The sequence below is a fragment of the Chiroxiphia lanceolata genome, chromosome 6 (assembly GCF_009829145.1).
Source record: "Chiroxiphia lanceolata isolate bChiLan1 chromosome 6, bChiLan1.pri, whole genome shotgun sequence".
In the NCBI taxonomy this organism is placed as follows: Eukaryota; Metazoa; Chordata; class Aves; order Passeriformes; family Pipridae; genus Chiroxiphia; species Chiroxiphia lanceolata.
Genome location: NC_045642.1, coordinates 20,291,636 through 20,306,592, shown reverse-complemented (window position 1 = coordinate 20,306,592; position 14,957 = coordinate 20,291,636). Strand labels below are relative to the sequence as shown.

General features: G+C 43.3%; 1 protein-coding gene across 2 annotated transcripts in view; it reads right to left on the bottom strand.

Annotated features, from left to right (window-relative positions):
• The window catches only part of LDLRAD3 (low density lipoprotein receptor class A domain containing 3), a 109,290-nt gene extending 94,822 nt beyond the window's left edge, over nt 1–14,468 (bottom strand). For both annotated transcript variants that reach the window (XR_004357780.1, XM_032691998.1), the window contains exon 1: nt 14,394–14,468. Coding sequence is in view for 1 of the 2 variants with exons in the window: in XM_032691998.1 (XP_032547889.1) it covers nt 14,394–14,427 (34 nt within the window). In the remaining variant the exon portion in view is untranslated. The remainder of the gene's footprint in view (nt 1–14,393) is intronic.
• Between the last annotated feature and the right edge of the window lie 489 nt (nt 14,469–14,957).

The following is a 14,957-nucleotide window of genomic DNA, read 5'->3' as shown; positions in this document are numbered from 1 at the left end:
AGTGACAGTGCCAGTGTGTCATACGTGCAGGGCTGAGCCCTCCAACTTCAGCCTGCCTGCAGTTCAGCCTTTTCCAGACACACTGCTGATGCAAAAGGAAACCCCATTCTTTTTGCAAGCTACTCCAATTTTATTGTGGCCCGAAGGCAAAGCATCCATGGAGGAACAGGGAAAAGGCACGTGGACAACACCCCCATGAAACATTGGCAAAAGTAGTGAAGTGGAGCTGACAGGGGAAAATACCATTTCCTTGTGTCCTACTTACCAAATCAATCAGAAATCAGCTCCAGCAATTAAGTGGTAATGAATTATTGATGACACTCACTTTGGGGAACTGAGCACTTACCAGCATTTATGAAACTAAAGAAACTGGGGTGGATAAGAGGCCATTCTGTGTAGGGCACAGACAGACAGCAAACAATTTCCCCGACCTTATACGTTGCCAAGGATCACCATTATCTCTAGGATGTTATCTTAGTTCTGTTTGTACATGATCATATATCATCATGATTTCTGTTCCACTCTACCCACTCTACTTCAGAGAGGCACAAAATTCAGTAATTTCAGTAACCACATCCTACTACCTTTTCAGAGGTAGTAGGGAAAAAAAATCTGCTCAAAGTAAAGGACAGTAAAATTGGAGCCAGAGAAAAACCACTTTAAAATGTGATCTACAACATATGTTCAGTGGTAGAATTTGCCCTTGAGAAAGCAAAGAAGGTACTCAAGCCCTACTATTTCAAGATACTTTAAGTCTGTGCATAGCATGTCTTTGAGTCAGCCAACTTTTTTGCTAATGCAAATATATTCAACTAGAAACTCAGCAGAAAGCCAAGGAATTCAGTCTTGGATTTCAAAGACTCTCGTCAGCCACTCAAGGCTGTCAGTAATACCACACAGGAACATTTCCTATCACTAACATACAAAACTAATCTAGGAAAGAGAACTCTACTCCTACTACACTTCACACCTGAGCTTTCCAACTGATGCTATTATCTGTTTGTACCATTAAAAACCAAACAGATACAAGAGGACATGAGCATTTACTGCACATTACTCTCTATCCTGCCCCTTTCCAATTTTTCATCAAGCTTACCAAGCAGACAGCCCTACATATTGTCTACATTTACTGAAAGGTAAGTCTCACGCTTCTAGAACTTTCACCCTCAACAGCTGTTGCCAGAGTTGAGGCAGACACAGATTCAGCTTTACAAATTAGCAGCCAGCCATATGTCACCCAACTGGCATTAAACACCACGATGACACTTCAAACACCACAATGGTTAAATGCCAGTGTGCTGCCTCCTAGTCAGCTCTCCGACAGGAATATTGGTGACATAAGCTCCAGGAGGAGAAGATTAATGTCAGTACCTGTGACATAGTCCAGCCTTGCAGACAGGATGCCTTTCAGGAAAGGGCAGCTTTCTGTGTGGAATTTGAGAAGACTGGAGACAGGGTTCAGCCCTACCACAGACATCTTATATGATCATATTACTCTGCTTTCCTTGGCTTCAGTGTTCCTTATCTGTTAATGACTACTAATGCACTCCTATCCCATGGGAAAACTGCAAGCATCCATAATTTATGTTTCCATGCTATTCAGATGCTGGGGAGATGGGTACCTGAAGATATATATTGATCAGTACTTTGCCAAATATATAAACTGTTTTTTAAGAAGCATCATAAAAAATGCAAAATATTAATATTAAAGTCCATCCATGTATCTTGAATCATCTGATCATTAAGGTGGGGAAATGCCTCTATGATCATTGAGTCCAAACATTAATCCAGCACTGACAAGTCCACTACTAAATCATGTCTCTAAGCACCATATCTACACATTTTCTGAACACTTCCAGGAATGGCAATTCCACTTCTTCCCTGGGCAACTTGTTCCAATGCTTGACAACCCTTTCAGTGAAGAAATTTTTCTTAATTTCCAATTGAAACCTTCCCTGGCACAACTTGGGGCCATTTCCTCTTGTCTTACTACTTGTTACCTGTCTACCCACCCTTGCTACAACCCTTTTTCAGGTAGAGAGCAGTAAGATTTCTCCAGGAGCCTCCTTTTCTCCAGGTTAAACAACCCCAGCTCCCTCAGCCACTCCTCACAGGACTTGTGCTCCAGACCCTTCACCAGCTCCATTGCCCTTCTCTGAACATGTTCCAGCACCTTAGTGTCTGTCTTGTGATGAGGGGCCCAAAACAGAACAGAGGATTTGAGGTGTGGGCTCACCAGTCCTGAGTACAGGGGGACAATCACTGCCCTGGTCCTGCTGGCCACACCATTGCTGATACAAGCCAGGATACCATTGGCCTTCTTGGCCACCTGGGCACACTGCTGGCTCATGTCCAGACAGCTGTCAAACAGCACCTCCAGGTCCTTTTCCAGTGGGTAGCCACTTTTCCCCAAGCCTGCAGTGTTGCAAGGGGTTGTTCTTACCCAAGGGCAGGACCCAGCACTTCACCTTGTTAACTTAAAAAAATGGGCCTTGGCCCATTGATCCAGCCTGTCCAGATCCCTCTGCAGAGCCCTCCTACCCTCCAGCAGATCAACACTCCCACCTGACTTGGTGTCATCTGCAAACTCAAATTATTCCTCAACAGTATAAAGGCAAAGTTATAACCAAAAATCTTTGAGCAGGTATGCAGCTAATACAGTTCAAGGATTCCAATTACAATACAGGTAGACCCACCCTGTAACAGATGAAACTCCAGTTTACCAAACTCCTGTCTGTTCAACTACCAGCTAGACTCAGTTCACTCACAGTGACTCTCTGATCCCCTGGACCTAGAAAGTCATTTTACATACAGAATTAACTGCCCTCTTATTTACACTCAGAGAGTCTCAATAAGAACACCTGGTACGGCGTTCATTTCTGTTTTCCTTTTGCACCTATCCTTTTGTTTAATGGTGGGGTGTGATTTGTGAGAGGAGAAGGAAACAACTTGGGAAGCTTGTTTAAAAACAGGTTATGAATCTGTACACTACAAAGTATCCAAAAATTACCATGCCCTGGAAACATGCAATGACTAGCTCTTGGTACACCTGCCTACACCTAGGGTTTAATTTTGACGCTCACTCAAACTGTTCTCTAACCAAAACATTTACTACAACATTTCAATAACACATTTTTTCCAACACAAGAGGCCAACACAGTCCTTCCAAACTGAAGTAAACAACACTGGAACAGTTACTAAATCTATGCCGAGTTCATTTTCTTGTAGGGATGTGCAGTAGCTTGGAAGACTTGTGTTTGCAAACACCCGCTTTCAAGGGCCAGATTGGCAAAGGTGCAAAGACTGCTCTGTTTCCTCAAGGTCACTGCTCCTTTGAGATATCCCGTATCAGACATGCTTCCCATCCAAAACAGAGATAAACACCAGACATTTCTTTAGAAGTCAAGATCATTTAGAAGTCTAAATCATGGATTCTTCACTGGGTAAAAAAAAGTGGCTGGACGGCTGGCCAAGTGGGGAATGGAGATACATCCAGCTGGCAGACGGTCCCAAGTGGTGTTCCCCATGGCTCAGTTCTGAGGCCATCTTTATTAATGATCTAGATGAGGGGATCAAATGTCCCCTTATTCAGTTTGCAGACAACACTGAGTTGGGCAGGAGTGTTGATCTGCTGAAGGGTAGAAGGGCTCTGCAGAGAGATCTGGACAGTCTGGATCCATGGGCCAAAGCCAATTATGTGAGGGTCCTGAGGAAGCTGGGGTTGTTTAGCCTGGAGAAAAGGAGGCTGAGGAAGGAAACCTTACTGTTCTCCACAACTACCTGAAAAGAGATTGTAGCAAGGTGGAGGTCATTCTCTTCTCCAATGCAACTGGTGACAGGAGAGGACACAGCCTCAAACTGTGCCAGAAGAGGTTCAGGTTGGATGTCAGGAAGAATTTTTTAAGTGAAAGGGTGGTTGAGCATTGGAACAGGCTGTCCAGGGAGGTGGTGGAGTCACCATCCCTGGAAGTACTCAAGAAACAACTGCACGTGACAGTGCTATGGTTTAATCGACATGGTGCTGTTCATTCAAAGGTTGGACTAGATCCTGGAAGCCTTTCCCAACTTTGATGATTCGACGATTCCACATCAGTTTAATTTTAACAGGATGTGATGGGCCTTACACAGGTCGCTGGGACACAGGCCCGAAGGAAGTTATGTTGATCACTTCAACTGGAAAGTTTGTTCACAACAGAGGTCTGCCTAATTTTGCAACTACCGATGAGCAAACAAATGAGGCGCCAACGCTGCAGGGAAAAATTAGCTAAACCATGCTTTACAGGTTGAACAGTTTGCCCATGAGACTACTCACAAGGAGCAGTGGCAGGCAGCAGGTCAGAAACTCTGGATTCAACCTCAGTTAGGACAAGAATATCCTGCCAATGATCAGAACTGCTTTTTGTGTTTTCAGGTTTTATTTGACTCAGCTAATTGGCCATTAAGCTTCAATACAGTGGACGTTTATCTACAGATAACACAAGGAAATTGGAAAGTAAGCAGCCTGAGGCTACCCTGAAGACTGTTAACCAAATAGCGAGGCAGAGCTCAATTAAAACAATTCATCAGAAAACCTATATAGTCCATTGGCAGATTTTCAAGGATCCCATTAGAAATTTTAAGGATGTTCAATCTGATTAGACACCAAAATCTAACTCATGCAGAAGTCATAAATAAGTAAAGAGCCTTTAACTTTGAAAGCCTGGAAGTTACCAAAGCTGCAGCAGGAAGAGGCACTGGGCATTTACCCTATAACTAATATGCACAGTTTTGCGTTGGAATCCGAAACTTTGCTATCAGCAGAGAAGGAGCTGATGAGATTATGTAGCAGGCCATGGACAGGAGGAGCTAGGAGAAACTCCTTACTCTGAGGAGCCTCATTGCAAGACTGGTTAACATTCAACTAGATTTGATTGTCCTGTCTCTTCCAGCAAGATATGGAAAGACTTTGTGATGATGTTATCAGACCATGTAGAAACCCCTTTGTTCTCTTCCCTCCATGTGGTCCTAGCTAAGGGAAAATATTAACCACTTTTGTAACTGTAGCAGAAAATTGTGTAATCCTCTAGTTAGCATGATCCATCCCCTAGTTAGCATAACCCATCCTCCTCATTAACTTGTCCTGCCCCCCAAGACCCTTATATTGCGTTTCACGTGTTCAGTAAATATTCCAGTTTCTACCCCCGACCTGGGATCGTGTAGTTTTATTGGCCACTTAGTTTTGCCTAAGAATGACAAAAGCTTTCTATAGCATATTGACAAGAAGTGAGACTAATGAAAAGGTATAGCTGTGGAAACCAGTGTCATCGAGTACCCACTACTTTTGGGTGAGCTCTGTTGATGTAACTAAGACACACTTTTATATGCTACCTCAAAAGAGCCTACATCCAGGACCTCTGGAAATGACTTCATGAAATGTCTACTAATACCTAAACTGTTGGAAAGGACAGGCATTTCAATCACTTGAAATTGCAGTGCAAATAGGAAATTACACCGTAAAATATTTTGTTTCCCATTTTATGAAAATTTGAAGGAGGAAGAAAAATGGCTATTGTGCTCTCAGCCTTAATGGACATATAATTCAAGTATGAAATAAGGTCACTGAAGCTGTTTTGGCTCTTTTTTGAAAAAGAAATGTTGCCATGAAAAAAAATTTTCAAAAAAATCTGATGCTGTAACCAATTTTTAAAGGCAAAAAAACCCCTTAACACACCCTACCTCAAGCTTGCAATTTAGAAGACAACACTCCTCATAGAAGACTTTCAGGGTACAACTGGTACTGCCAATTTGTATTGTTTATAAATCATCGTCCTTTTTACCTTCTCTGTACTCTGTTAATGTTCCAGACAGACCACTTAGAACTTTGGTCAGAAGCACACTCCTGATTTGTTCATCGCACACCATAGGTCTTTTTTCAGAGGAGGAAAAAAGAATTGGTTCCTGAAACTTACTGCTTACAGATAACAGAGGGAGGTCCTCCATCTGACTGCAAAAGGACAGATGTTTGTGGTTTGACTAAGAATGCCTAAGCTGAAATATTACAAGGATTCACTCTTCTCCTACCTTCACCCTTGCTGATATTCAAAGCCAGCATATCCACAAGACTGAAAATGCCTAGCAAGTGGAGGTAGATCTCATCTTTTAAAGAAAGGACTACCAAGCAAACATTTCTTAGAGAATGTAAATCAGAATTCCAACAGGACTCGATTTAATGAAGAGTAAGTTTAACATGCAGAACCCTGGTTACCTTGTAAAGTGAAAAATCTGATCCTTTACAAGTTCACAATGTGTTGTTTTGGTTTTTTTTTTTTGGTTTTTTTTTTTTTTTTAAAATTCTACCTGTAACTCCATTCATGCTCTCATTTCACTCACAATCAGGTATCGAAATTCAGCTAGCACTTTATTAAGACATGTGACTAACATGAGCCATATGGATTGTTTTCCTCCCTCTCCACCTTCTTTCCACCTTTCAAAAACTTGCAGAAAGCTAAAAGAAGCCTTTTTTGAGTTTGAAAGACAGCAATCACCACAAACACACTGTTGTTCCTCGCTAGTCAATTCTTAATTATGCCTAATTAATTTAATGACTTAGTGTTTTAAAAGTAATTGAGCAGTAAGCACAGTTTCTCCAGACTTCAGCATTTCCCAAGTGCAATCTGCTTTCTGCCAGCCTGAGTGCACCTTGATCTCAGGATCTGCACTGTGCCTTTCCAGTTACCTGAACAAACCAAGATGTTCAGGTTTTCCATGATGCCAAGGCCTTGAAAACACATGTTTCTTACTGTTCATCAGATCATGGAAGATTTCGTTCGGCATCCCAAAGATCACCCATCCAAGATCAGCATCAGAGCCCCAAATTCCCCTGGTTCTCCTCAGCTGTTCTCCTCAAGACAAAATACATGCACTTCAGCACAAGCAGCAGTACTACAAGTTGCCAAGTCTTGCCCTGCCTTAAAAAAGGGAGAGAAAGTGCAAATTGACAAACATATGAATTTTCACAATAATATCAATTTGTGTGTCTTGATCGTGCTTCACATCTTTGTAAACCTAAAACTCCTCTGAGGAATCTTAATGACTTTACACTAACAACAACAAAAAGAAAGGAAAACTAGGAATACTTGAGTAAAAATCATCATATCAAGAAAAATCTACTTATCTCACATCAAATCCATACCAGGCAAGGCAAGGAGCCTATAAAGGCTAAGAGCAATGTTTTAAAATGTAAAAAGATATGTCTGGTATTTGTAGCATATAGCTCTAGATTAAAACTAGGGTAGCACTCATAGCAGCAAAGCAAGATGGGAATAGAGTTTGTGTCCAAAAAAATTGCTTAAACAAGTAAAAGGGAAGTGAGTACAGTGAGGAAAGAAAGAAATCTTGCCCAAAGTCATACTGTTGTTCAGTAATACAACCTGGAGCAGGTCTTGCAGCACTAAGACTCTGAACAGCTCTGCCCAGAAGAATACAAGTCTTCAGCTGACACATATATGGCTGGCAACTGTGTTCTGTCTGGAGCCATAAGCATCATCTGACTCGTTAACAATTGAAGTAATAAATTCATCCAAAATATATAAAGCAAGAGAAAGGACTCCAAGGAATTAAGGAATCTGAGCACAAAGTGATACTTAGTAGCCAGAATTCACATCTTAATTTTTAATGGAACCTCAACCTACTTGCTGCAGTAACATTACTGCATTTTATCAAAACTAGAGATAAATCCTCATAGGAAAACGTTACTTAAAATCGAACTTTTCATCCAACAAACCCAGCTGTTTCAAAATAGACCAACATATGCCACCTCATCTGATGTACTTGGTTTCCACCTAAAATCCACCTGAAATCTTCAGTAAGAGAACCTTGAATCAGGAGTCTCCCCCATCACATTCCCTGGGAGCCAACTGGAATCTATCTAAGCAGATGAAAGGTAACAACACCAAGGGTCCGTTGCAAGGTGTGACACTTAGGGATTTTCTTTAATGTAAATGAAAAAAATAATCAGGATCCCTACTAAAGGAAAAAAAATAGCACTAAAACCTGAAAAATTGTATTTTTGTCCCTATTGAAACAAACTATTTCATAACACAACAGCACGCTTCAACCATGTTCAACTTATACACTTCCCAATCTTTAACAAATTAAGCCTCACAGGCTCCCCCAGAGATACTAAACCCATTTTAAAATTGAGACCTCCTGGCTAAGAGGACACAGTACCAAGACCTCCCCAGATCTGCTGTGAGTTCATCAGTGTCCAATCCTAAACCATCCCACTTTTTAGCAGAATTTCACAGCCAGATCACCACCTTCCATTCATTACCTCACCTCTTTGTTCACTGTGACATGTCACATACTGTGACAGAGGAACTTACTCAACCATTTACACATACACAAAGAGCAGCTTTGCTTGATATGTTTTAATTGTGACAAGTTCACAGCTGTCCAGCCCATCACAGGAAGGAGGCTTAAGGATCACAGAGAGAAAAGTTATCACCAGATAACCTCTCACAACTTGCTTCCATTTTCATTTTCATCTGGGCCCTTTTGACTGTCCACCCACATGGTTCCCCAGTCTTTCAACACATTTTTCACACTAAAAGAACCTACCTATTATCTCTCTCAAACTTTCAAAGAGGACATATTTCTATAAGCTGTAACTAAATTAAGTATCTGATTCCATAAGTTCCTTTGCAACCAAGAAATGAGTAAGCGGGTATCTGCATAAGCAGCTGAGAACAGAAAGCAGAGAGACCAATGACTCCATTTAGAAATGTCACTGCCTCAGCATTTCCCCTGTGCAAATTAAAACACAAACACACACACCAAAACCAACTAGCATTACACCATCTTCTCCCTTAAAAGGACTTCTCTGTCCTGATATACAACACTGCACGCAATGTAAAGTTGGCCTAAAATGCCTTTTAGTCTGACAGTTTCAGTAGCTCAAGAGGCTGCATGAAAAATCTAAACACGTGATCAAATTACTGCAGCTTGCAAGTTTCTGCATGTCAAAAAGCAACTATCTGGACACACACTCAGTCCATGCAAATGCAAAACCCCACTGATCATACAAGTTAGAAGTTTCATTTCATTATCAGAGATAACTAATTTAGTTAAATGACTTCTGCAGGGGTATCTGTCAACGTCTTTTTTTGTTTGCTTTTTCTTAAGCTATTTAGTAAATTTTAATCTTTGTTGTTGGTTTGGTTTGGGGTTTTTTTTAATATATATGTGCTCTCCTTCAAAAATTCTCCAGCAGTCAGTAAATCTATGACAAACTAATTATATTAACAGCTGAGTATACAATTATCTCCAGCTATGACCTATTTACATTTCAGGCAAAGGGCATTCTACTCAATGTTTCACTTGAGAGATACCTTAAAATACATCATTAAAACTGGTTTTACTTGAAATATTCCATTCTGCATCTTAGCATAGCCCATTATGAGATCCTGCCAGAGCAGAAGAGTTATGCTTTAATACTTGAAAATTCAAAACCACCAAAACCCAACTATTGAGACCAAAGATCTTTCTCCTTCCTCATTTTCAAAACCCAGCTGATAATGAAACTGTTTTCAAATACAGACCCTGAAAATACCAGCTGAAATACTTATAAACAGAGTGCCTTCTACAAAGGCACCCCTAGCTTCAGTCTGCAGCAGGCAAGACAACTGGACAGTCTCCAAGGCTTCCTACCAATTCATAAAACTCATCAACTTCCACAATGCACAAGATACTGAAATGGAGAGCACTGCTACCATCAAAACAGATCTCATGCTACAGATTTTTCAGGTCTACTCCATTAGTGCATTTCTGCTTACACAGACAGAGAGAGTAACCACAGAACAGGATATATCACAGAAACTATTCAGGTAAAATTTACCAGCTTGTAAAAATAAATTAAAATTAAAAAATACAAACAAAAACTCGGAAATAAATTATGTCTCCGGGTGATAAATTAATTTTGTATTAGGCCTTCCTACACTACTGCCCTGAAACAGAGATGCTTGAACCACAGCTCATTTCATCACTGCTGCCTAACAAACCATCATCACCCTGTTACAATTCTACCAGATTTAAGCAAAGAGAGCCATTTTATTCCTCACCTGGTAGATAACTGGCATACAAAGTAGGATGCAGGTTCCTGTTGCCACAATAAAAATATTACAGTATCACCAGGTAATTTCTGCATCAGAGGTATGGAGCTTGCTGGTCTCAAAATGTTACTGGTATGGCAGACTAACTTGCACCCTTGCAACAATTTATGTCACATTTGTATGAAAGGTGCATTTTTACTATGTGTCTTCTAGTTAACGATATCCACCTCCTATCACAACATGTGACTGCAACAATGCAAATATGCTTCCACCCTGACAACTTGGCAACTGCAGACTCCTGTTGTGGCAGAATGATCCCAAGTGATGGGATGGCTAGAAGCTCCTGAGCCCTGCAACTCCCCACATCCAAGGAGAACAGGAATCTACTTAAGTCTAGCCAAGGACACATCACTTTCCCTGACATTATTCAAAATCCCCCCAAAATCATCCTCTTCTTACTTCATACCCTGTATGAAAGCAGTACTTGCAAGAGCAAAGTCTGACAACAGCCTCAAACATCAAACTTCCAATAACCAGGAACTGATTCAAGAGACCTTGTCCGTGGGCGCTGGCTCCTGTGAGAAATCCCACCTTTTCCTCAGCACGGATGTGGAGCTTTGCATTGAAGTTAGTACTTCCTGGCTTCTCTCATCATGACCACTGGCAGACTTATATCTTCAGCAAATATCCATTGTTTGTAGTTTATCATCTATTTACCCCATTACTTTTCCAAGTTGGAATTCTCGTAACTTGCCAACTACACAAATCCTTGTCCATCTCTCTCACACACTGATGGGCTGCACACATCCACAGCTGGCTGGTGTGCCGAGAGAGACAAACACTCGTTATGAAGACTACACTCAGTTTAAGAGTTTTTAAGAGGATTGCCTCAAAAATACAAAACAGATCTACTGAATACACAGTACAGACCCAAGTATCCAAGTAGAGAGTGGTTTTCTTGCTCTTTGCTTATACAGCAGTAGAGTGCAGTACTCAGCGGTACTGAATACTCCTCCTATGAGTACATTTCTTTTCAGCAAAGAAATTCTACTCATAGCAATACCTCTGAATGTCAGCACAAATGAAGACTCACGTAAGGAAATAATGGCTATTTCTCCACTACCATGTGGAAGTTTTAAGGTAGCAGACATTACACAATGCAGATTGATGTGGTAACATGACACTTCAAGTAGCTCCTACCCCTGCTTGATTTCAGGGGTGTTCTGGTTTTTTCCAAACTTTTGAGATGTAATTGCAAAATGTGATGAAAGCACTTGTGTGGCCCTGCACATTTATGCTGTCTGTGGAACAGGGTCCTGATTCTAATACTATTAAACCAAAAGACTGGAGGGAACAAGACACTGAAGCCTCCTCCTAATACAGAGCAAGCCGAGTATATTTTAACAGGTATTATATGTACATTATTTATATGACTTATGCATCAGAAAGGTCCTTACACTGAACTGTGACAACTTGAGATGATACTCAGGAGTTCCAGTTATGCACTGCATTCTGATTCTCCAGTCAGTTGAAGACTGACACTTTAAAACCTATTTCACAGTTAAAAGATGAAGGTTTGTAACTGTGAGAAAAAAATCATAATGTCCCTTTTCCACTCACTTTGTAATCCTACTTTCAAAAGTCGCTAATTTACCTAAGTGCTTATGACTCCTGCCATCATTTCTGTCCTTAATGGACAACATACAGGTTGAAGAAAAAAAACCCCTAAATTTATGTTCAAAACAGAGTTCATTTTTTAGGGACCATTTACATTTTATCATTTTTTCAGCTAAAATGTACTTTCCATTCTCTGAAACAATCCTTTCCAAAACTCAGTATAACTGTGTGCACATCAGCTTGTATTACCTCATACAAACAGTAGAAAAAGATAAACATAGATGTGTCTATTCTAACTAACAGACCTTCTTCTACATTAATTTAACCAGAAAAAGTTGTTACAGTCTGAGCTGGTAATGGGAATTCTTGCAGGACCTAACCTACATCCAGGAACTCCTGGGTGGACACTGAGCCAAAGTAAATTGCTGGAAACAGGGGCACACTATGACTTGTACAGGGCAGCAGGAGGGAATCAGAGCTCAGCCTGACCTGCTTATACTGGCAAGAGTATGGAGAGATGAAAGAAACTGGGTGTGCATGGTGTGTGCACTACCTAAGAGCTTGATGAGACTTGAAATGAGGTGGGGACTAGAAGAGGAAAGCAAGGTAATCAGGGAGCTCCTGTGCAGGGAACAGAGGCTAAAACTCCTGATCCATAGTCTCTTGCTGATCAGTTATCAGTTACAATTATAAACTGAAATTAAAACAGCCTGGTATAAGTTCACATCATATATATCATAACAAGAAAAAAACCTTTCCCATGCAGATAGGGTCCTCCAAGATAAAAAGCACTATTTGATCCAACTAGAATAACACGAATAAAGATGCAAATAAAAGATCAAACTTTCCCCTGCAAATGTTACTTCTGCAACTCCCTGCAGTTACTTCTGCATGCTAACAGAAAACTGTTTAGACAGGGACACTGTACAGTGTTTATCTTCTGTTAACTGAAATGCATCCCCAGGGTTTCAAGGTTTCTGTATTCAAAAAAGACCCAATAGGAAAAGAAATATTTTCAGGAGTTACCAGAAGTGAAATTCAAAACAGAGTGAAGGCCAGGCAGAGACAAACTAATGCTCCCGGTGGGAAGTTTGCAGGGGTGCCAAAATATACAGAGGAAGCAACATTTAAAAAACAAATCCCCAAAGACCCCATATTTTATTTTTCAAAAGACAAACAGAACACATGAAAAAAAAGGTTTCAGAAAGTTCTTTGAATCTGCCCCAAAGTAAGCCAGAGCCTCTGGTTAAGTAACTGCAAGAACGTTGTGCAAGAATGGCAGTTTTGCAGTTGAGAAGCTGAGGTACCAACTTCCATACAAGAAACAGGTCTTCTTGGTCACTGCCCCCAAGCCAAGGTGGAACAGGAACATAGGGTGTGGGGTGGCTGGGAAACCTTCATATGTAAAGATAAGCATCTTGTAGATGGGAACCCTCCATGCTAATCTAAGGGTGGTATTACAAGCAAATACATTCAACACATGGAAACATATAACTTGCTATGAATAATTAGGTGAAACTTTGGCAGTAGTAAAATGGAAATTAATAAGGAAGAAGGTAACACAATATGGATAAACAAAGCTGTGCTTTGCCTGAAGCGTTCCAAAAAAGGAACTGCTAAAATAGTTTTGCAAATACACCTAAACCTACACAAGACTTATGAAAGTCACAGTCGAAGTTTGCAGTTTTGTAATTTCAAAACAGCAGCAAGTTCTATAATGCTTCTCCTCCTTCCTACCCATCTATACCAAACTCGAAAAAAACTTTTATCAGGGAAGCCGTGAAACTTACCAGTTCTTCATGACAACAAATAGTCTTAAAAAGGAAAACAAAATAAAATAAATTGAGCTTGATAATCTTGAGTTTTAGGTACTGTGTGTCATCACCTCATCGCCAAGGCGTGATTCGGAAACAAGACACAGCAGCACGCAGCCAGGCTACTTACACCGTCTGGAAAAGCGCCCGCAAAGATCACATTGCAGAAATAATTCACACCTGCAGCAAAGCTGCACAAAACATCATCAACTCGCCGACTTTGACAGGCATATGCCGACCGTGGCGGGGGGTGGGGGTGGGGAACAGTTTCTATAAAGACGAATATGAATAAAAAGTAGGAAATCCCCATTCCGCACCCCAAGTGAAGCCGGGCAGAACCCGAGAGCTTCCCTTGGGCACATCCTGCCGCGGTCCCACCGGCGGGGTTGGCTGCGCCGCCTCCTCCCCGCCCTGAGCGGCCTCGGGAAGGGGGCCCGGCCCGGGATGTACCGGCGGAGCCGCGGCCCCTTTGGCGGCTTCGACGCCCGGTTCGGCCCAAGGTCGCCCGGCCCTAGGTCCACCCCAGCCCCGCCGCCCGCTCCGGGCGCCTCGCCCCAGGCCGGTCCCGCACAGCCCGGCGGGGCCGGGACCACCCCGAGCACGCCCCGAGGGGCGGGAGGGGACGAGCCGCACACGCCGCGCCCCCGCCGCGGGCATCCCGGGCCGGCCGGACCGCCCGGGGAGGGGAGAGAAGGGGAGGGGAGAGCGGCGAGAGCGGCCCGGGGAGGGGCGGCCGGCGGCGCCCCCGGCCCGCCACGAGCCGCCCAGCGGAGGCGGGGGGCGGTGGGGAGGCCCCGGCGCCCTCCCCCGCCGAGCGGAGCCGCCCCCTCGCTCCCGGGCAGCGCCCCGGGGCGCCGCCCCCGCCCGCACTCACCCGCCGAGCCCAGCAGCAGCCACAGCAGCCACATGGCCCCACGCCGGCCGCCCCGCAAACTTCAGGGCTGCTCCGCCAGTGCGGCCCGCCGGAGCCTGCGGCGGGAGCGGCGGGGCGGGGGCCGGGCCGGGGGAGGGCCCGGGGGCGGTGCCGCCGCCGCCCCGCCCCGCTGGGCCGTCGTGCCCACCCGCGGCTGCCGCCCCGGCCCGCCGGCCTCGCCGCTGGGAGCCCCTGACAGCTGCTGCCCGTCGGACACCTGTGGCCGCTTCTGAGGAGCGTGCAGGGTTGTTGGTGGCATTAGCGTGTCATACAACCAACTCTCCGCTTGCCGTGCGGCAGCGGGCAGGAGCCCTTCAGTAACACCTGGAAGAGTTTGGGTCAGAGCTGCACCCCTGCGGACGGGCTGCACCGTCATGAGGGGCATAAATGCTCGCTCAACCCCTTCTGCAATGAGAAAGGGGTATGTTGCTCTCAAAAAGCTTCCCCTTAACTTCATGCCCTAACCAGAAGACAAGAGACATTTCCATGGCCAGTCAATCACAGAATCAATTAGGTTGGAAAAGA